The sequence below is a fragment of the Gymnogyps californianus genome, chromosome Z (genome assembly GCF_018139145.2).
Source record: "Gymnogyps californianus isolate 813 chromosome Z, ASM1813914v2, whole genome shotgun sequence".
NCBI classification, from domain to species: Eukaryota; Metazoa; Chordata; class Aves; order Accipitriformes; family Cathartidae; genus Gymnogyps; species Gymnogyps californianus.
Window position 1 is genome coordinate 995,848 of NC_059500.1, and position 22,237 is coordinate 1,018,084.

General features: G+C 38.8%; 1 protein-coding gene across 1 annotated transcript in view; it reads left to right on the plus strand.

Moving 5' to 3' along the window:
* The window catches only part of SKIC3 (SKI3 subunit of superkiller complex), a 50,804-nt gene that overhangs the window by 22,567 nt on the left and 6,000 nt on the right, over positions 1 to 22,237 (plus strand). The window contains exons 18-38 of the mRNA XM_050912906.1: positions 112 to 214; positions 1,024 to 1,200; positions 2,141 to 2,285; positions 2,453 to 2,531; positions 2,651 to 2,712; positions 2,836 to 2,892; positions 3,986 to 4,054; positions 5,061 to 5,135; positions 5,761 to 5,902; positions 7,085 to 7,178; positions 7,760 to 7,837; positions 9,146 to 9,270; positions 10,115 to 10,238; positions 12,522 to 12,740; positions 13,573 to 13,645; positions 14,384 to 14,437; positions 14,544 to 14,655; positions 15,959 to 16,087; positions 16,723 to 16,844; positions 18,685 to 18,843; positions 21,594 to 21,746. Coding sequence (XP_050768863.1) covers positions 112 to 214; positions 1,024 to 1,200; positions 2,141 to 2,285; positions 2,453 to 2,531; positions 2,651 to 2,712; positions 2,836 to 2,892; positions 3,986 to 4,054; positions 5,061 to 5,135; positions 5,761 to 5,902; positions 7,085 to 7,178; positions 7,760 to 7,837; positions 9,146 to 9,270; positions 10,115 to 10,238; positions 12,522 to 12,740; positions 13,573 to 13,645; positions 14,384 to 14,437; positions 14,544 to 14,655; positions 15,959 to 16,087; positions 16,723 to 16,844; positions 18,685 to 18,843; positions 21,594 to 21,746 — 2,351 coding nt within the window. The remainder of the gene's footprint in view (positions 1 to 111; positions 215 to 1,023; positions 1,201 to 2,140; positions 2,286 to 2,452; positions 2,532 to 2,650; positions 2,713 to 2,835; positions 2,893 to 3,985; positions 4,055 to 5,060; positions 5,136 to 5,760; positions 5,903 to 7,084; positions 7,179 to 7,759; positions 7,838 to 9,145; positions 9,271 to 10,114; positions 10,239 to 12,521; positions 12,741 to 13,572; positions 13,646 to 14,383; positions 14,438 to 14,543; positions 14,656 to 15,958; positions 16,088 to 16,722; positions 16,845 to 18,684; positions 18,844 to 21,593; positions 21,747 to 22,237) is intronic.

The window sequence follows — 22,237 nt, forward strand, 5'->3', positions numbered from 1 at the left end:
TTTATATCGAGCAGAACACTGAGCAGGCTTCCAGCCTCCCACCCCACTTTGTTTATCAAGCATATCATAAAAGCATCTCTTTTCATAGGGGATATTTTTTCTTATTTTCAGGACTTGGTGAGTGCTATCTCATGCTGGCAAGGTCAGCCCTTGATAACTATCTTGATAGGAAGGCTGTGGATTACATAGAGCAAGCTCTTGAATTTTTTACAAGGTTAGTACTAAATATTCAGTTATGTAACTTCCCCTGGGATTGTGGGTTGACAGGTAGAAGAATAAGAGTTAAGTGTTTGAGGATTTTCAGTTAAACTAAATGGAATGGACCAGGCTTCTAATCTAGAAGTAAGAATGTGCTTATTGAAAATGGTTTGAATAATACATTTTGGACTTAGGCTGCTTGAATGAATGGTAATTATAGAGTTTTGTTTTCTCTGTTTAAAAATACAGAGTCATTTGATTATAACGCAAGTGTGAAATGACACACAGTTCTCTCCAGCAGTCCTCCTGTATATAGGGGGCTGGGAGGAGGGGATTTCTACCAAAAATGGTGGATGAGAGGAAATTGTTCCTTCCCTCCCTCAATCTTTTTGTTTTGCATTTTATACAAAATGCTTTAGTGTCCTAAAGTAAACCTTGGGATAGCTGCTGTTATAGGAGAAGGTCCATCAGGTTTCTGCAGATGAGTCGTGTCTTGTAATGTAACATGGTGGTGCTCTGAAATGCAAGAGTGGGTGTAGTCAGCTGACATGTTGATAGATAATGGCTAATTTTCAGAACTGACTCTTAGTCCCAACAAAGTTGAGATACATTGGCATTTTGTAGTTTCTCTTTTTTTGGTTATTTTTGACCTTTTAGACCTATAGCTTGAATAGGAAGAAAACTGAATCAAAAAAAATCAAACAGCTCATTGATTAATTACATTTGAGTTTGTGCCACTCTTCAAAGTGGTGAACTTTCTTTCAGAAGAGGATATTGAAGTGTCTGAATAGGTGTTGTGTGGGTTTTCTGTATCATTAATTGCAGGGCAACAAGGCACCGTCCTGATGTATCTTGCCTCTGGAAACTGCTCGGAGATACCTGTACTAGCGTGCATGTTATTTCACCAACCAAAGTGAATGTTCAAGTTCTAGGATCCCTTCTGGGTAAAAATGCAGGGAAACAGATGCTGAAGAAAAGTGAGCTGCTCAGGCTGGGAGGAAGGTAATAATTTTTTATTATCAAGAGCTTCTATGCAGCGTGAGGCTCTGTGGAGTCTCAAGTATTCTAGACTATTGCGTTTCTAGAAAATGAAAGACATGCTGATCTGTCGACACCTGCATATTGAACAAAGCTTAATCAGGTGGTAAATAGAGTCTCACGCTTCTTCCAAATTACACTGCTCATTTCAGGGTATGTTTCCTGGATTGCCACAGTGGCTGTCAACACTTCATCTAGCACCTGCTCTTCTCCTTGTTTCTGTCTCCTGAGCATGGCTACATCCTGCCTGTCATTCAACAAATTGCGCCTCTTTAAGTGGAGCGGTTGCAGTAGTTGCTAACTAATTCTCCCAGGACTACTAAAGTCCAAGATAATACTTTAAGCTTTCTGTCTGTACTTCTTTCTTATAAAACTGTCATCAATTCTTGCCCTAGGTATGGGGTCTAGAGTACATTGGAAGAGGGAATTCCTTGTTTCTAGCCCTGGAAGCTCATGATGGTAGAAAATATTTGTAGTATTTGTGTAGCCGCTTCTGTGACTCCCTGTGAGCTTTGTGCAGTTGAATGTGTAAGACAGGAAATGCAGCTGCTTAGTAAATCTCAACCACAATATGTGAAGTCAAATACTTCCTAGGGGAAGCCTGATTAACTGTAAAAATGACTGACGTTTGTTTTAAGTAAAAGCATGCGTATTGCAACTGGTACAGCTTTGGTTTAATGCAATTCTGTGGCTTCACAAGTGGTGGGCACTACAAACTGCCTTTAGACCGGGATAGATTCTGTGAAGACAACTGTCCAAATGAAAATTGGTTAGTTGTTGTTTGCTTTCCATTCTTGTCTGGTTTTGTTTGTATTTATGCATGTTTGCTTGGTTTAGGTTTTTAAGCACTCATTTGAATGTAGAGAGGCTTGGAATAATGCTTCTGTGATTCATGTTTCTGTAGGTGTTACAGCAGAGCTTTAAAATTGATGCCTTTGCCTAGCATATGGTGTGATCTTGGAATAAATTATTATCGACAAGCAGAGCACCTCACAGCAGTGGGCACTGACATGAATGAGAACAGTGAACTGCTAGAGAAGTCTTTACAGGTATTGCCTGTTTTTCCTGTTACATTCTTTAAAATTTAAGTTGGTGTTGGTGCTTGTCTGCATACTCTCTCTGTCCTCAGTAAAACCTACATCTCTGAATAAGTAAGTGCATAAAGTCTTAATTTTTGCTCTTCTAGTGATATAATCCACATTTGATTTTCTTCTAGTGTCTCAAAAAAGCTGTGAGGCTTGACAGCAAAAATCATCTTTATTGGAATGCACTTGGTGTAGTTGCTTCCTGTAGTGGTAAGTCTTCAGCAAAACCCCTAGCTCCATAATATCCTAAATTAGAAGGCAACATGACTAATGGTGTTTATGAAATTCAGTTAGATCCAGCTCTCCTTTTTCCTTTTTTTCCCCCCCAGCTATTGGGAATTATGCTCTTGCTCAACATTCGTTCATCAAATCTGTTCAAGCTGAGCAAATCGTAAGTGCTGTAGGCAGCTGCCATCTGTTTCAAGTGGGCATTTCAAACTTTTTTCCCCTGATGCAGTGTTATTTTTGAATATAGTAATAATACATAGGTTTTAACTTTATTTGTTCTGTCTAGAATGTTGTTGCCTGGACCAACTTGGGGGTTTTGTATCTGGCAACTGGAAACATTGAGGTAACTCTCTTTGCCATCCTCAAATATAGTTTCCCTTTATTTTTTTTTCAAGGGAGTGTATGGGGGAGGGAGTGTGGGCAAACAGTGAAGAACGTCCCTCTCAGATTCAAGAAACTTTACGTCCTTTGAATGAAATAAAATTGGCACCTGTACCTTACTTGAGACACACAAGTGAATTAAATATTTGTTCTGGAGGGGATAAGTGAACTTCTTCTGAATTGGTGAGGTTGCTTTCCAAGCAGCTGGATGGAATGAAAAGTATTTGGAAGGACTGAGAAGTAGTTAATCAAACCACTGCAGACCAGGTTTGACCAAGAACTCTTAATTGTAAGTCACAAACTGAACTTTGAGTTTGAGTTTCCCATAGGTAGCTGCTTTCTGCTCATCAGCATGTCATATGATTTACTGTAATTCTGTGTAACCTTCAGAGTTTCTCTGGAGAAAAATTGGAGTACATCTTAAGTGAAGTCCAGAGTTCTCATGCAGCTAAAACTACATCCTATCCTATTTTGTTTAATTGGAAATGTGATGGTCAGAATTACTTTTAATAAAAATAACTTGATACCGCAGACTGCTTACTGCTAAGACTACTAATGCTAAGACTTTGTTCACCTTATACCACACTGAGGGAGGAACTCTAAACATAAGCAATCCATAGGGAAAAGGTAATTTGTGGGTGGTAATCAGTTTTACCATTTTGAAAAGGTGTTTGTTTAACTGTTTGCATGAAGGAAAAGCAAATTTCCAAAACTGGATCCTCCAAGAGTCAGATTTTAAAATAATAATTGTTCTAAGAGGTAATCTAGCTGCTGAACTGTTTTAAGAAGGAAATATATTTGGAAGGGAGGGGAACTTTGATCTTGTAAAGTTTTTTGTTGTTTTTTTTTTTTTTTTTTTTTAAATAAGACTAAACTGGTTTATTTCTCTGGGCAATGCATTGTTCTCTGTGGCACAGGAGATGTTTTTAGTAGTGGCCTGATTTTGTCCATGAAATCTCTTCCAATACTACTGCATGTCAATACCTGTGTATACTCAAAAGTGCTCTGTTACCATGCCAGACAGTACAATAGCACTGCTATCTTTGGTTCTACAGCAAGCTCATGAAGCCTTCAAGGTAGCCCAGTCTCTGGAGCCTTCATACTTACTGTGTTGGATTGGGCAGGTAAGATGATGAAAAATCATAATACTGTGCACCGAACCCAGTTAGATTTGGTGCATCAAAACCACCTCCTCAAAGAGAGGACTTGGACTCCATCCTAGTAATTGGCACTTAAGCATGTTCCTGAAAATTAAATGTTTTAAGTAAAGGGAGCTTCTACTTCCCCTGAGGGTGGATGGGACCCTTTGTTTCCATAGTGGTAATACAGTGGAAGCTACCTTCATCAGATATCTTTATATAATGTTTTTCTGGCTGATGTTGTGAGTTCTTTAAGAAACTGTCTATTAAAAAAACAATCACTGTTGGTGCTCTGAAGCTTTTTATTGAGCATTGTCAACAAAGCACTGTCTTCATAAGGTGCTAGTTATTTCAGCTTCAGGTGTATCTCTAGCTCATTATATGGCACTGCTTAACTCTCTTTTCAGCCCGCCTCCCCTTCTAACACCACTGTTAGGAAGAGTAAAGTCTCTAATGTACCTGGGGCAAAAGCAGTTCGTTCTTCCTGGGAAGTCCCTTCCTCCCTTTACCACTGAGGGCTGGATATGCTCCCCCTGCTATCTAGGCCATCCATGAATAGTAGAAATACTTGTGACTCATACTTTTATGATCGCTATAGGTCCACTTCATAATCTCATGCTGCTGACCTGCTAATAATAGCTAATTGAAACTGGAATCTGGGGAGGGACTAGCACCATCACATGTCGAAATTCAGCTCCTATCTATCAGATGTTGTTGTAAGTTGTGCTAACACACACAAAGTCTTTGTCCTGAAGAATGTAAAGTAGCAGCAGAAGACCTTAAGTTTCAAGTACTGATACAGTGGAAACTGCTTGTGCTCCCTTTAATTGTGTTCATTTTATTCTTAAACCAATGTTTCTTGGAGAGTATGAGGAAAAGAAAGTGTCTTCATGTTAAATGTCTAAGATGTGCCTGAAGTAACGTGCTGAGTTTCTTGTTGATGTCACAATTTTTAAAGTACCTGACCGCAGCAACTCTTGCTTCTCTGTAGGCTCTTATTGCAGAGACGGTAGGCAGCTATGATACTATGGATCTCTTCAGGCACACAACTGAACTCAGTATGCATGTAAGTATACGTTGTATTGTCCTGAAGTTTCTGCATATCTAATCTCCCTACTTAGGTGATGTAATTTTTTAAAAAATAGGTGTGTCTTGAATGATGAAATGGTTATGGTCATGTTCCAGATGAGATTGTCTGACTTCCATGTTGTTGTTCCTGGCCCGTACTAGCACTGAATAGCAGGCAGTTATTTTATTAAGTGCTTTAGTTGCAATGGTCCAAGAAATCAGCTCCATAAGTAGTGAAAAAACATTCTTGATGTTCTACAGAATTGGACAGAGATCAAAGGCATAAATTTTAAGTATTCCAGGACAGAGCAAGGATATTACCAGTACCCTGAGTTCTAAGAAAGTGACTTTACATTGTTTTATAGCTTTTTTCGTCTCTCATCCCTTCAGTGGTGCAGCAAGTGATACGTTAACGTAAGAATTCTCTTTGCCCAAAGGAGAAATTAAAACTGTGTGTGGAGTAATTCAGTTTGGTGTTTTCTTCTCCTGCTTAACATTGATGCAGATTTTTAGCCAAGACTCTGCCTTAAAACACAGAATTGTTATTATAATCTTTAATTATTCGCTGTTGCTTGAGCAGGTTTAATGACTCCTGTTTTGGGTTTTTTTGTTTGTTTCTTGAGACTGAGGGAGCAAAAGGCTATGCCCACTGGGTATGTTCAACGCTGCAGGATAAAAGCAACAGAAACACTGAACTATATCTGTACAACATTGTTCAAATGAATGCTATTCCAGCAGCCCAGGTGGTCTTGAGCAAATATACAGGTAGGTAATTTAAATGCCTCACTAACCTGTCAAGCCTAACAGATGCATTCAGAAGGAACAGATACACCAGTACTAGTTCTGGCAGGGAGTGATCTGGCTGGGTTGGGGAGAGGCTTTTGAACTGTAAAGTAAGTAACTGAAACAGGGTAAGTGGGCCACTGATTTTTATTATCACACAAAGATGAAATAGATGTGAGTTCTGTCTGCCATTCCGGCAGATTTTGTTTCAAAGACGGATCAAAATACGGACCAGAGCCTTGTCGTGCTCGTCATCAGGTGTTTGCTATCAGACTTCCTTTGGGTGTGTCTGTATGCATTGGTGCAGATAGATGCTAGCTCCTTTGCCCCTGTGCCATGATATTTGGCAGAAGCCTGCTCCTGGGTGCTATGTAACTCCATAACCTCAAGCATATGATTGTGTTAACCTTCAGCAGGAGACAGACTGTGTTCTTGGGCATGGTTCCAAGGCAGTGTGGCCTCCCTGTTGGGAGGTAGGCTTGTGTATGTCTAGCCCAGAAGGCAGATAGAGCAAATGGGGATTTTCTTTAACCTGCATCTATGTAAATAAATCCTTTGATGAGTAATCTGTTGCGGATTTTTGAGAGCTACAAAATAAGGTGCAAGCACTTAAAATGAGATAAATGTGAGACTATATTTCTTTGTCTGTGCAATCCCTGTTCTTAAATGGATTGCAGGAGGGGCCTACATGATCCTTCCTAGTCTGGGAAAAAAGGTTAGCAGTCTGAGATGAGATGACAGCTGACAAATCTGTGCCTTAGCTACTAATAAGCATTTCAAAGTTGTAGTATTAAAAATAAACCATAAGATTCTACTAGTATTTTACTAGAGTCAATACAAGCTGAATAGTTTCCTATTTTATTACAAAAAACCCCAAACCACTGCGTGCTGAAAAACTTAAAATATATTGAGTGCATTAATGTTGTGCCATAAGATTTTAAACATTTTTGAGCTAACCTGATGTTATATTGTGGGTCTTTGTATCTCTTCTGTATTTGCCTTCAGCCTGTCAAAAGGATTCCAGTGAGCAACTGACTGAAACACTTGGCAATGTGTTTTGTATATATGCATACACTGTAGCATCAATGTAGCAATGTTTTTGTAATGCTTTTTCACAGCTCTTTCTGATCATGTTCTCCTATATTGTCAATTCTGATTTTCTAGAAAGAAACCCAGACGATGCATCTGCTTTCACAATGCTTGGTTATTTGAATGAGTATCTGCATCTAAAAAGGCAGGCAACAGATGCCTATGAGAGGTAAACTATACACTCTTGGAAAGTTTACTGATAAAAGCTCCTTCACCTCTTTTTCCATGCACCAGCTGAAAAACTTAACGGTTTTTCTTTTCCTTTAGTAAACCTTACTTTCTCAATTCAACAGCACATTTATACTAAGTGTACTGTAAGGGGAGGTGTGAGGATGTTCTTACATCAAATTTGGAAATGCAGAACACAGAACTGGAGAAGCAGAGGCATCCAAGGCTTGTGTGTCTTACCAGGACATTTAGCTAATTCACTGTATGGGATTTAAGTGAAATTTTGGGCGTTGGTAAGCTTGGTTTTAGTTTTGGTCTCTACCCCGTTCTAATTAATAGAGGTGGTTGGACTTCGGTTTTGTTTTTTTTCCTCTCTTCTTTTTAAATGGTAGGGGGAGGTGGTGAAAGAAACCATGTTTGGTCAACATGATGCATTAAAACGGTAAAATTGGCTCTGTTCGTGCTTAATTAGCATAGAAAAGCTTCTGCGTAAAACATTTGTCCATTCTGTTCTGAGAACTATTGTCAAAATGTGCGTGTTATAGTCAGATGGTAATTATTCTTATTTGTGGTTATTTTCAGGGCAGCTTCATTGCTGAAAAACTCTGAGGATACTGAGAAGTACAATACAGCAATGCGAAACTATGGCAGATCGCTGTGGTAAGTGTTTGTTGACATTTTCCCAGTCCCTAACTTCAACTTTGGATGTAGTGAATGCAGTGGCACAAAACATGGGTGAGGCTGAAAGGTGAAACGTGGTTGCTAAAAATAATCTATTAAACTTCATTCTTAACTGTAGGCAAGTTTGACTGGACTTTGTATGTGCTCCAGAAATGGGTACTGTATTTAAAAAAAAAAAAAAAATCAAATTGGAAGGAATTGCTGTATGTCTTCACAGTTTATAACGTATCAGTGATTCCCTTATCCTTAGCTTGATACTTAAGTGCCTTAACATAGTCTACACAATGTAGCTGTTTTATGGGCTCCAGAATTTTTTTTTTTTTTTTTTTTTTTTTCACAATCTCCACGCTGGTAGGCTTAGTCTGAATAAAACAGCTGCTTCAGGGTTTATTTGAAATCCCTTCTACCTGCCCTTTGAATTTGTAGTGACTTGTACAACCTGAAGAATGTGGGGTTGGGGTGTTTTGTACATGTATGTGATCTTTCTGCTGATGACCCTCGCTGCTGCAGTCCTACTCGCAATTCTAAGTTCCCTTCACGATTCCCTTCTGGTTCTGAGGGAATGCAGGACACAAGTCTTAACAGATGAAGACTTTCAAACTTCTCTTTGATATGAGATAGCTCAAGCTCTGCTAATTAGGTATTTGTCAGCTCTCTAGGGAAACTTCATATATTCTTAAGTTTCTGTACGTGACACTGGAACTTCTAGGCTGTGATAATTCATTCTTTAACTGCAGGGTAGATTTTAGAAGCAACTCTTCAGTTTCGTGTAGTCTCACATCCAAGCTGTATGCGTGGTGATTCCTGCGTGCACCTTACACAAGAGCAAAGCTCTAATAACTAATAGCTAGTTCTCATAAACACAATCCTGTATAATTTCTTCTATAGTGGTCTTAAAACAAGAATGCTGTATCTCTCTCTGTATGTGCACTTGCCTGTCTGTGTGCATGCATACTTTGATTTGCTTTTTTCATGTTTCTCCTTTGCTGTTTTCTCCCACTCCATTGTGTTGACCATTAAGTGACATCCTTACATGTAGTTGTCAAGAAGATGGGGAGGACTTTTTTGTATCAATTATTCTTCATACAACAGATAGTTGGAGAGAGTAACTGCTATAGCAGGAGGAGGATAGGGAATGTTGCACATTCTTGTCCTAATCATGCTATTTCCAGATGTCTGCTTACAACTGCTGTGGAAAAGAGGATACTGGTCTGCAAGGTCAGCTTGTCTGAATCAGAGCAGCTGTTGCTACATCCTTCATACCAGTGACTGTTTTTGTTTTTACAGTGCCCTTGGTCAGTGTGATAAGGCCATTGAGGTTTACACATCAACACCTCTAACTGACTTTGATGGCATTGTGGGGATAGCGTTAGCCTACTTCAAGAAAGGACTCTTACAAGAAAGTATTAAAGGTAAGCATCTGCCTAATTCAGAGCATTATGGGACACTTCTCTTGAGGTGAATCTTATCAAAATTTGTTTGTCTGAGCAACCTAGCTGTTTATTTCAGTTTATTTCACTCTTTCAGTTCTAATGCATAAGTACAAATTCCACAACTATTTTAATCATTAGGCTGTTCACCAGGGTGCTAGAACTACTAAAATGTACAAAGGGAAGCTACATTTCTTCAAATGTTTAATTCTTATCCATTAAGCTGTTGTGCTCTTAACTTCCCTTGTTCTCACATGAAATGGCTTTCCTGGAAAAATCAGTTCTGGGTAGGAGATTAATGTGCTGTTCAAAGCACTGTAGCTTTAGTGCTAAATGTTAAGTGCTGTATTGTTGTGTTCTGCATTGCTAAGATGTGAGACTTCACAAAAAATATACTGAATTGTTAGTGTAAAAGTGTAAGCACTCGCAAAGGAGCAGCCGGCTCAGCATTTAAGTAACTCTTAGTTTTTAATTGGAGTGATGTGTGCCCATCTGAAGTACTATTTCATAAATAAACTATCACAGAGGAGTGTTTAAACTGTGTTCTTTCAGGCATTTTCTGGATATCCCAATATTGCTTTTCAGTTCTGTTTCCACTTGCTACATATTAAATAACTCCCAGGCTCTAACAGTGCTGTAAGTCTGGCGTTTCCTAACATCCAGTTACTTCCAAAGTCTTCTGCCTATGACTTGAGGTGCGAAAATACAGTGAACCTGAAACCAAAGTGCCCCTGTTTGTGTGTTCTAATATCATGCCTTTCTAGAGGCTTTATAAACATTGTATTTTGTTCTCCTCCTTCAATTCCGTGTCTTGAATTTTTACCAGCATATGAGAAAGCCTTGTCTGTTGCTGAGTCTGAAAAAGATAAAGCACATATCCTGACTGCCTTGGCAATAATAGAGTATAAACAGAACAAAGTGGATGCTGCAAAGACGCTGCTGTTTAAATGGTGAGTGGAGGGAATAATAATCAGTATATGATGTTTTATTGTACTGCTGAATCCTCAAATTTACTTTTTGGGGGATATCAGGTGGATATTTTCTTTTTGTGTTGCAGAGTAAAGTGGGAGTGAATGCAGTGTTCTTTTAAGCTTATTCATGTGATATGTCTGTTTTGTTTTATGGCCTATGTGTTCTTCCATGTTCTTAAAGCAGTATGGAGTGGAAGGGTTAGTGGGGTGGGCAGTTTGGATGTCTAATATCCCTGAATGGTAGTTTTAATAGGTTTATCTTTTAAGATAATATTAATCTGTAGTTGTCCTAAGCACTAGGCAATAGTTTCGCTCTTTAGCTGTAAGAAATCTAGATGACTAATGCAAACAATTTCAGTTTAAATAGAAATCTCCAGAATATTTGTGTTCCAAGCGTCATAGACAAGGACAATCTTGTAGCTTCCCCATTAAAAGAAACAGATCTATATCAGTTGTTCACTTAAGTCATGGATGTCTTTTTTTTTTCGGAGCTGTGGAGGCTAAAAGCCCGTGCATCATTGTTAGTCTCCTGGTAGCTATGGATTAAAAGCTAACATCTCAGCCTCTCAGGATCAACTCTGTCAATAGAGAACTCCAGTAGTGGCTGTACAGTCTCCGTCTTGCCAGCAGGCTCCTGAAGTTACTGAAATAGTGAAGGTCCATGACCTAGTACATTCTAAATCCTGAGTAACTGATGATTAACTAGCTAGGAACCTGATATTTCTTACATCAGATTAATCACTGCAGGCTTCTATTTTTGTCATAAACATCAACAATGAGAGTTTTCTAGGTGACGTTAGTTGTTTGTGTTTAAAGAAAGAAAAAAGTAGTAAAAGGTTTAGGAAAGTAACACTACAGTGAATATGTCTACATCTGAATTGGAAGCACAGTGCTGCAAAGGTACATGGTGGATTTTAGTAACAAGAACAAAAATGGTGCATTCTAGTCCAATAGACAGATGTCTTTATTGACTGAAATTCAAGCTAGATGACTTAAAGGGCCTGAATAGGACCCTGAATAACAAGCTGCCTTTCTTCTTTTCTCATGGCCAGCTTGGCACAAAGACATACTCACTGCTGAAAATCTCCATAGCTAATATGATAGAATCCCACTTCTTACTTGTCGAAGGGCAGCGCCTTTGCACCAGATAACATAGTGCTGGCTATTCAAGTTTATGTTTTACAGCTCTTAGAAATTTTTCTTGTTAGGGACTGAAAACAATCAGAAGTTTACATTCTTGTCTTTTTTTGAAGGCAAAAATAATCATTAGAAGCTTGATTAGGAGCCTGTGGTCGCCTGATAAGTGAAAGTAAGCAGCACTTCGTTCTGTAGTTATGTTTAGGACATTACAGTGAAGTGACTCCAAATTACTGTTGCCATGCACTGTTTTGTTATTGGCCTCCATTCAGTTTGTATTGCAATTTATTGAATTGCGTTTATTGTAAGAACACCTTCCGACTAGTAGATCAGTTAAGGTCTTCGATTTTGGTTGCTTGTACTGGCCTCGCTGTTTGTTTTCACCAGAGTTGAAGATCAAGGGATTAACTTGAGCCAAGAGTTATCCACCTATACTAGAAAAAATTGCTGAAAAAAAATCAGTAACTGTATCTAGTAGGTCTCCAATAAAGCTTGGAATACTATTGATACGAGGTTAAACTGCCTCTCATAATGAAATGAATGGAACAGTGCAGCTGATAGTGGTACTAAAACTAATAGATGATGGGAAGCATGCTCAGACTACCTTATGTTGGAACAAATGTTGATGTAAACAAGGCATAGTTTCTCAGAATATCCCTGTTCTCAGAGCAGTTCTATGCAGCAGGCTCATTTCTGGCTTTTTCCTTCCTGGATTTCTGTTGCAAAACTGTGAATAGGCACACTACAACTCAGGTTTGATACTAGTTAGAAGTACAGATGTCATCAAGAAAAGAAAGTAGTTGTCAGTGTTACACATTGTCTCTTACCCTTCATTTTATGGCTGCTGCTGAAGGGCAAGTAATGTGTCAGTCTTGCCAAGTAGTTACACATTGTAAGCTTGAGTGCTGAAGTGGCACGTAACCACTGCTGTTTTCCATATCCTGAGACCTCAAGGATACTGATCTAGCTTGATCCACAATCCCACAGTGAGAGGCTGCTAATTCTGTATACCATACATGGTACATAGGAGCAGGCGGACTCAGAAGTAACAAGTACTCTAATGTTAACAGTAAGTTTAATTTGTGCTCCAAAATAGCGTCTCCTTCCCTCCCTCTGATTCAACAGCTCATTAAAGGAACCTAGTACAGAAAGTCTGAAGGCTTTGTGCACACTAGGACTGGTAAAGCAGGATGCTACACTTGCAACAGCAGCCCTAAAAGAATTACTGAAGCATGAAAAAGGGGACGATAGCATTTATGAGAGGTGCCTTATTGCATCTGCTGTTTATGCATTGCAAGGGAGAAGTGTGGAGGTCCAGAGAGAAGTCTCCAAAGCAATACACAGGTATGTATTTTGTCTTTCTTTAGATTGCCTTGTAAATGTATTGCTTTGATTACATTGAATAGTAAGCAAACCTCTGTTCACTTGGAGCATTCTTCTAAAAAAAAAAACGAAACAAAACCCTGTTTTTCAAACGTGAAGTCCTCACTTAAGGTTGTAGCATCAGCTGACAGAAGCTTGCTTTCTCATTTATGGGATCAAATGGCCGAAGTTTCATGGCTTGTTTGGGGTTTTCTCATTTTGTTTTGGTGGCTTCTTTGGTAGCTAGATCAGTTTACTGTTCTTTGAAAGCATTTTTCATTATATGTAGCAGAGCCTTCAACCTAGAAAAGTCTCTAGGGCTTTTATTTAATATTTAACAGCCCCTGAAGCTGTTCATTCCGTTAGCTAAATGTCTGTGTTTAGATATGTTTTGATTAGCCTTAGCATTCTAGAAAGCGGGAACTTTAATCAATGCCTTTAAGCAAGACACACCTCATAGTCTCTCCAAGTGTTTTCAGAAACGATTCTTTATGCAAATTGTTTTTCTCTGACTGCAATTAAAATTCCTTGTTCTTTACACTATGAGGACAAGACCTGTAGTCCTAAAGTTTATTTGTTTTCTTCCCGTGAATATTGATATACATGTTGTACATTTTTTTTCTTTAGCCACCAATATAACTTCAATATTGTGTTGTTTGTTTTAAATTACTACCCATGTCTATTTTCAACCACACTGGGGTGTTTTCTTGATAGAAAAAGATCCATTTGGGATTTATAGTAACTGCCTACCGAGTCATGGAAGACCAGGTTCATATCTAAACCAGAAAGTCTAATATCCTTGTTCTTTTCCCAGTAATCCTGATAATCCTGCCCTTTGGTCTCTTCTGTCTCGACTAGTTCCGCTGTATGCATTGAAAAAGGCAAAAGTAAGTGCATTGCTGTAATACATACGTGCTGTTTACGTCCTGAGTAGTCTGTGTTGTTTCTTAACTGAGAAAAACCCCACCCTTCGGTACATGGATGTTAAGTTTTCATATTAACTGCTGAAGGCTTGCATACCCAAGCACATACAGAGCAATGCACAGGTACATACTGAAGTTACAGATCCAATTATTTGCATGTTTCATGGGGTAGCGATTCTTTATCTTCTTGAAATAAACTTACAGGAAAAATCTGCCAGAAGTATTCCAACAAGAAAAGGCTGTACTATTATAATTTTTTTGTTTAGTTTTATACATATGTGTGTGTGTGTATAAATATATATTAGGATTTACATATGTTGAATTTGGTTAATGTAGTCAATTTCACTTTTTGCATTAGCCAGTATTTCCTTGCCACTTTTATGCTTGTTATTAGCTCTTCTCCAAATAAATACTCTTTGTCTTAATTTATGTCAATTATGTAAACAGAAATTGCACTTGAAAACAAACCCCTTTCTATATGGGGTAAAATTAGAAACACAACGTATGGATAAGCTCTAATCCTGAATGTCTCTTCCTAATTCTTTGTAAAGAGATTGTGCGGTAGGCAAGCAAAAGATCTCATTATGCAAACTATGTTTCTGATTAACAAAGATAAAAAGATCTTGGCATTACATTTTATATAAAATCTCTTAATCAGTCAGTCATATAACCAAATCAGTTATTTTTTCTCTAATCTTGCAGGGGGGAGCTGTGGCAGGAAACGTTGCACATGTACTTGATGTAAACCATGGAAAGGTTTGGCTTTCTTATGGACTTTATAATTCCATAAACAATCCTAAAATTAATTCCATCTGGTCAGTTATATTATACTGTTAAGTCTCTTTTGTGTTCTGTTTTATAGAAAGTCCTGCTGAATATTGCAGTTAATCAGTTGGCAGCAGGATGTCACATGTTAGAAGATGAGAGGAACAATCCTCTGAAAAATATTCAGAAGGCAATCCACCTCTGTCCAGGTTACTCTTGTTCTCAAACACACTGGTGCTTTTTTTACCCATCATGAACAAAATTATTGTGCTAACAAAAAAATCTACTTTTCTTGGGTTGTTTTGTTGTTTTGGGTTATCCGTGTACGTTTTGGGGAGAATGCTTAGAGTTGAAATTTTAACTGTCATTCCAAGTTTAGACAGGTGGAATTAAACCAGACAAGAAGAAAAAAATCGCTGAGTTTTAAGGCTTGTTCTGAAAACATGGGCAATTTGTTAATCCCTTAGCAGGAGAAGAGATAAGTATTATTTAGTATATTAGACAAAAAAAGAAAAACACATACTCCCTCAGAGTCAGTATGCTACACCTAGCAGAAGAGATTTATTTATCTAGCTTGAGAATTTGGATTGGAAATGTTCTGTTACAATATGCTCGTTATGAACTATAGGCAACTGTTCTCCTGTTACTAAATGGTGATCTTCATTAAATGTATGAAGTGCAAATCTAGTGGGGTTTTCAAGTGCTAATTTGCACTTGATAGGGAAATACCAAAACATTTTTTCTTCTGCAGTAATTTTGGTCTGATACATTAGTGTGCCTGCAAGTTAAAAATTTCTATTACTTTCCTACAGGTACAGGCAAGACTATGACTGCTACTCAAAAGCAGCATACTTTACATTTTACTTTGTTAGATCTTCAAGCTTTGTTTCATTTTGCTGGCAAAATTAATTATCTTTGGGATGAAAATTTACATGTGTGAAATCTTTAACTGAGCTCTGTCCTGTTCAGGACAGAAACCACTCCTACAAGTCATAGTTGCTCTTCACGGGGCTACGTCAGGGTAAAGCTCACACTGGAATTAGCTGACACTAGAAGTAGGCACCTATCACCATAACTTTTATGCTAGTGGTTGGACAAGACTGAGTCTGTGTGACTGAAAGCTGTGGATGGCATCTTGGGATTTTTGCTGCCACTGGTAAGCAGCACTAAGTGGTAGTCAAGTTTAATCTGTGTAGTCAGAAGTAAACTGGCAGCTTCGGTTAGCACACCAGTGGCTATGTGAAAAATATATTAGTTGGCTTTAGAAGCAGCATCTTTGTCTTATAACTTCAAGAATCTTACTAGTTAGAGGCAAATAGTTATCAGCTGCTTTGGGCTGAGCTGATGTAAGGGTCTGATTGAATTACTTGTCTTGTTCTTGCTATCTCTTATTTACAGTGTGTGGTTCCATTGACGGCTATGTTTTTATGCTTAATCTGGTAAAGACCATTCTAAATGAATTACCGGCATAGTTAGAATGGGCACGAGTTGCCTTTAACCATTTTTTTCTAGATAATCCTGCTGCTTGGGCAGTGCTAATGGCAGCCTGTCATGCTGAAAACACTGTTGTCTGCCTAAACAACACTCAGCCAAAGCGAACGGATCTAGAGATGACACTTGTATCTACAGTTTCAGCCAAAAGTAAGCTATACAAGTTTTCTAGTTTAAAAAAATAAAATAAAATTGAAATGCTCTAAGCTTGCAACACTCTTCTGAATTTCAGAAACTTGCAAATAAGCTGAGAATTGCTCAGTAGTGGTTTGAGCTGTAGCTGTATTTTATCACATAAAAATGCTAAATCCTAATGCACAGCTAGGGTTAATTACTTAATTGCAGCTTGCTTTCCCCTCCAAAGCCTCAAATGCTTTTTTAAATTACTACTTCTGAACTCCAGTGCCTAAATGGATGGATGGATGTATTGCAGCACAGGAACACTGCTTACAAGGAAAGGCTAAAGTACTCTTCAGTTCTGTAACTTTTCCAGGAGAGCGTTAACCTCAGCCTCAGTCTTGCTCAACGTCCGTAGTGTTTTGAAAACTGGAATTAAAATTCCATGTTTGTTTGATTGTTCTCAAACCATTAACTCAAATGGTGTATTCTTTTTTCCCCTCTTCTTGCTTTTAATTTTACCATCTCTTAATGTTCCTACTAATGAAGGCAGCCATGTCAGGTTAATACTCCTAAAAGTTCTCCATTACCAGATTTAGAGCATGCGACATGGTATGGCACTACAGCATATACAGTAATCTGGTTAAGTGTTTTATCTGTTTTTGCAGCTGGAGAAAATAACCTTCCACATAATTACATCCAGACTCTTGAAGACTGGTGTCTATGTCAAGCTATTACCAGTCTAGAGGAGACTGGTAAACTCTCAGAAGCTGAAGCTCTTTGTACCAAGGTATGATGGCATCATACAGGCAGATTGTGGTAGAATTGTATAGAAATCATGATTTGTGTGCATTTTACAAAAAGGTAATCTTTGAATTAGCAACTGTCTGTTTTATCAGAGCTATGAGATGCAATAGTTGTTGGCATTTTCTCACCTCCCCAAGACACTTACTCTGTTTGCCACACCAAAACTGTGTTAATAGTTGAAACAAGTAATGTATGACATGACAAAGCTAAGTCTGCCCTTCCTGCCTTTATTCATTAACCTAGTATTAAGCAAAACATTACAGAAATTCAAGGCAAGAAGTCCAGGTAGGAGACTTGCAGGGGACTTAAATATCTTCTGCTCTGTTGTGTTGGTACTCCATTACAGAGTCACAAGTAGATCCTACAAGTTTAATTATTGAAAAGAAAAGTCTTGAGGCAACACAGCTGGGGAAGGGGACTGGGGTGTTAACAAGCCTCAAGTGTGTGTTTCATGGGTTCACGAACAGAAGACTTGGCAAAAGTCAAGCAAAAAACCAATTGGACTCAGCAGCACACATCCCTGACTTTCATTAACAAAAATGACTAATCCCACACAAACATGCTCTGTGCATTTCTGTATTAACAGGGAAGGGAGTTTAAAAAAAAAAAAAAAAACAACAAACCTAAACAAACAGATTCAGTGAACATGCTGGTTTTCTAGGGGGAAGTACTTTCTTGTCTCTTTGTTTGCTTGGTGAGGAGGTGTTTTCCTTTTCTGGCTAGCCTGTCTACTGACCTGTCTTACGTGAACAAGGATCGGAGATTTCTAGACATACAAGGTGGTATCTGGGCATGGGGGAAGGTTATGGTGGGTTTTGTTTGTTTTTTGTTAGTTAAATAGCTTGGGGAGAGGACAGTCAGTGCCTGCAATTTGTGAAGAAACAGGAGTAACACTCTCTGGTACCACAAACTCTCACTGACAGCTTTGGACCCCAGGGTTCTCAGAAAGCAGTATGATTGGGCATGATGAGTCAGGCACTGCAGTCGTTCAATATGAGACAGGCAACGTGATTCCACACTTGTTAATGGGGGAAAATTGCGGCAAATACTAGCAGCTTCTATTGTCTTTCAGAAAGTCTCTGCACTCCCGTGCATTCTTTGCAAAGCAGCAGCTTGTTAAGGACTCAGAGACAACATACTTTGTTTTTAAAAAAAAAGAGTGAAAAGTACAAGTGGTGTTTCTTAGAACAGATCTGAATTCTTGGAAGTATTGTGATTTGAACAGCTAAAATGACATGTAATGTGACTTGCAGAAGCTTCACGTGCTTCACCTGAGAAGGATAAAGCAACAGATGGCTAGTTTTCTGTCTTTGCTTTTTTGTGTTTGTTCCAAAAAATACTCTATAGGTATCTGCTGTTATTGAACAGGAAATGTTTAGTAAAATCCTTCTGTTCCAGTGACAATAAAGCACCTTAGCTGGGGGAACTGAAATTGCTTGGAACATACTCAAGGTCACTTTTAGCCACAGGACAGGTTTTTGCCTCCATTAGCCCAGAACTTGTAAGGATTGTGAAACCAAAGGAGAACTAGAGGTCTGCCATTTACCTATCTGTCTTTCAGAAACCTCCAAGGGTAGGACATGTACAAAATTTAGGATAGACTTCAAATGTATTTTGAGGACAGAAAAAACGTTATCTATTTTCATGTGTCAATTCCTGGAACACTGCTTTGTGCAGAGTAGGAGGAAAATGCCGTGTTGCAAGCGTCCTGAGAATGCTTTCAATGCTGTTTTCTGTAAAGACCAAAATGGAAAAATCCAAGTATCTTCTGATGTTTGGAAATGATAATTCTGGTATCATGTTGAGCCTTGTTTTGGTTTTAGGGTTTAAAAAGCTGCCCTAAGCACCCAGCTCTGTTTTTGCTTTTGAGACAAGTTCAGTGTAAACAGCTGTTACAGTCTCACAAAGAACTTCCAGACAACATCCTGGAGGAGCTTCGCAAGACAGTCATGACCAGTTCAACTTCAGTTGCAGCCTGGCAAGTAAGTGTGGATCCTCTCCCTGACTTTGGTGTGCCACTCTCAGCAGAGTACGCACTGTAAGTGAGCGAGAGTTTGTTTCGCTGTTTGCTTTTATTTGCCCGCCGACCGCTAGTGACAGAAGAAACAGCTTATATTCAGTTTGTTATAAAGTTGTAATGTTATGTTAAGTTTCTTTAATAGTTGAAATAATAAGGACTGTTAGTAAGAGCAAGCAGACATGGAGGCAGGAGAATTAAAAACTTGAGATGAACCTCTGGCATCTGTGTCTTCAGGGACCTGTGACTTGGCATGTGAACAGAAACCAGTAAAATATTTCATAACCTGTAAGAATAGATGGAAGTAAATGGTTTCCTGATACAGTAGTATACAATTCCTTATTCAGGGTCTGAAAACCTGAATAAATCTCTTTCTCCGAAATCTCCTGACGTCAGGTGTCACCATTCTTTTGAGTAAGTTGAATCTGCAGGGAAGAGAAATCACTCCCAGTAACAGTGTTCACTCACTTCCTTCCATGGCATCACGAGAGATCATTTTTAGTTAATATGAAGGTGCTATAACTCGCTTCATATGCTGCTTCTGTGAGACAATCTGAGAAGTCTGTCTCACACACGCCAAGAGATCTTTCTGGTGATGCAGCGTATTTATTTATTTATTTCCTAACCGTTGCTGTTAGTTACAGTTACTATCTTTCTTTACCAATGTTAGCAGTGCGTTATTTAGAAAAATTCCGTGAACTTTTAGAGTCTTTTATGTAGTTGCAGAATTTACGGTGCTCCCTCTGCCGGTTGAACAAATAAAACCCTGTTTGTGGTAAGGTTCACTAAAGTAGATTTCAGTCTTAGAAGATTAGTGCAAGGCTGCTGTAGAGATCATTATCTCACTTGTTATAAGGCTGCAGATCTTCTTCCCTTCTGGAACATATGAGTGTCATTTGTGGAAGGGTGCTTTTTTTTGACGCATTTTTCTTTGGCTTGTGAGACTTCATCTTTCTGAACTGCAGAACTCATTCAGATTGGATTTGCAAAATGTGGGGGCATGCAAGACATGATTGTGTCCTCTATTTTAGTAATATATTTTGAAAATGGAATTAGGGTTTATATACATTCTTCAAGCATCCCTTGCATAGCCAAGTGTCATCTTGCTTACAAGCAGGGAGAAGTGAACTGACAGTGTATGTGGTTTTGCAGGGGGAAAGGGTTGTTTTGTTTTATTTCTTTTTTAATCGAAGCCACAGATAAGATATCTCTGAGGAAGATCTTTTCAGTCTTCAATTAAAGAAGATATTTCTCAGGGCTTGAATAGCATTCTGAAAAAGCCTAGCTGCTACATCTGTTCCTAATGCATAGAACTATGCTTTTATGTTTTCTGGCTCTGGACTTCCGAAGAGTTTGGTAAGTGTTTTGTCTTACTCGGAAGTATCCATCGTGATGCCTTACAGTTTTACTAAGTTAGAGGGGCCATTAACTTTGCGTTTTTGCTTAAGTTTTTGGCTTTTGTCTAAATGGTGGTTTTCCAAGATTTAGGAGTACTGCTGAACTACTGATCTGATGGCTGTTCTACTTTTTGTGCTGTGGCTTACCAGGAAAATAAAAGCTCACCTGGTAGAGCTGCCATTGTGCCTTTGCATGAGGGTTCTCTTCTCCTTCACATCTTGAGTGCTAGGTGTCTTCAGCTGGAAAGAACTGAGGCGAAGGAAAGGTTTTGGTTTTTTTTTCTGCACATGAATGGATGTTTTACTTTACAAAGCAGTCCTGCAGCTTGATGTCAAGGATGCGCAACCTCACTAGTGCTAATAAATACTTTCTATTGTGTCTCTTCTTAATGATAAATAACTTCTATGCATCAGAAAGGGTTAAAAATTTTGCCCTTTCTAACACCAGGCAATCTTTAGCTAGCAAAAGTCTAAGGACCTTTGCTTAAAAGCAAGGGAATTGTTTTTTTAATAAGAAGTTGCTTTGTTTGCTTGGTGATCAAACAAAGAATATTTCTAAATGTGGTTTATGCATCTTGATGCATATCATATACATGTGAGGGACTTGCAAACCTGTGGCTGCGTCTGCTTCAAAAAATGTGACATCACTACAGAATTAAAGAGGGAGGAGTTAGAATCCTTTTCTTTCTTTTCGTGAGCAAATCCAGGACATCTTGTGCTGGCAGAGCAAGCAGCAGGAGCATGAAACTCTGCACAGATCCCAGTGTGTACTTCCTTAGCACTGTCTAGCTCCTCCAGCATGACCCTCCTGGGTCAGAAACTGTGTAGCCCAACCCATCATCTGAGCTTAGGCTCATATTGTAATGTCTTTCATGTTCCTGGCATTACTTGGATGGGCTGGGAAAACCTTTGTTCCAGAGGAAGAATCACCTTTTCATCTCTACAGAACTTTTAGAGACAAATGAGGCACCACACAATGCTCTTCTAGTCTGAAGGATGACTTTCACAAAGCCAGTCGTGTTATTTGGTCACCTGTGAACAATCTCCAGATGAAGACAGCTGTCAAACAGTTGTCCGTGGGTGGTCAAGGGAACTCCGAAATAAGTTACTGTAGTGAGGTGTACTGCCAGCTCTGCAGCAGACTACATTTTCCTGCAGGGTGGTGTGCGGTATGTTGTTGGAATGAGGGTTGGGTGGGCAGTGGTGTTTTAGCCAATATTGTGCTGTGGTACTCTCATAAATTGAACTGCATGATACTACCTAATGGATGTGTGTTTTGGTGTCTCCATAACTGATTTTGTTGGATGTTTTTTTTCAGTGGCTGGCAAACGTATATCAGTCTCAAAGAATGATGGTTGGAGCAGAGATGTGTTACAGAAAGAGTCTGCAGTTGGCGTCACAGCAGGGCAGCTGGAACGGGAAGTTATCCAGTCTTCTCAGGCTAGCTATGCTCGCACTGGAAATCTGCATGGTAGGATAATCAAAATTACGTAACTGCATGATTTAACAGGAGTTCATGGGATGTAGGGCTTCTGCAGTCTTTAAATGAAGCCCTTGTTTAAATAACTTTGCATTTTATGAATGACAACTAGAGAATAAAATGAGACTGCAAGGGGCAGTGAACTCTTTAGAATGTCTCTTTGTAAGAGAGGTTGCTGTGAAATAATCACGTAGAACCACTGTGTACATAAAGAGGCTAACCTGTTCAGTAAGGCTTATTTCTCTAATAACAGAGTTTGATCATCCAAATTGACGTAACCTTCAAGTCTCTGTCCTCTTGTTCAGACAACTGCCTTAATGAATGTTCTTTCTGCACTGGTGCCTGGAGACTTCAGTCAAGTTTCAAGTAACTTTATGCTGTATGGTCGTTTCTAGATATGGTGCCTTGCCTTGAAGTATAAAGACAATCTAAGGGAAGTGTACCTTGTGGTATAAAGAAAATTATTCTACTCCTTGCACCAA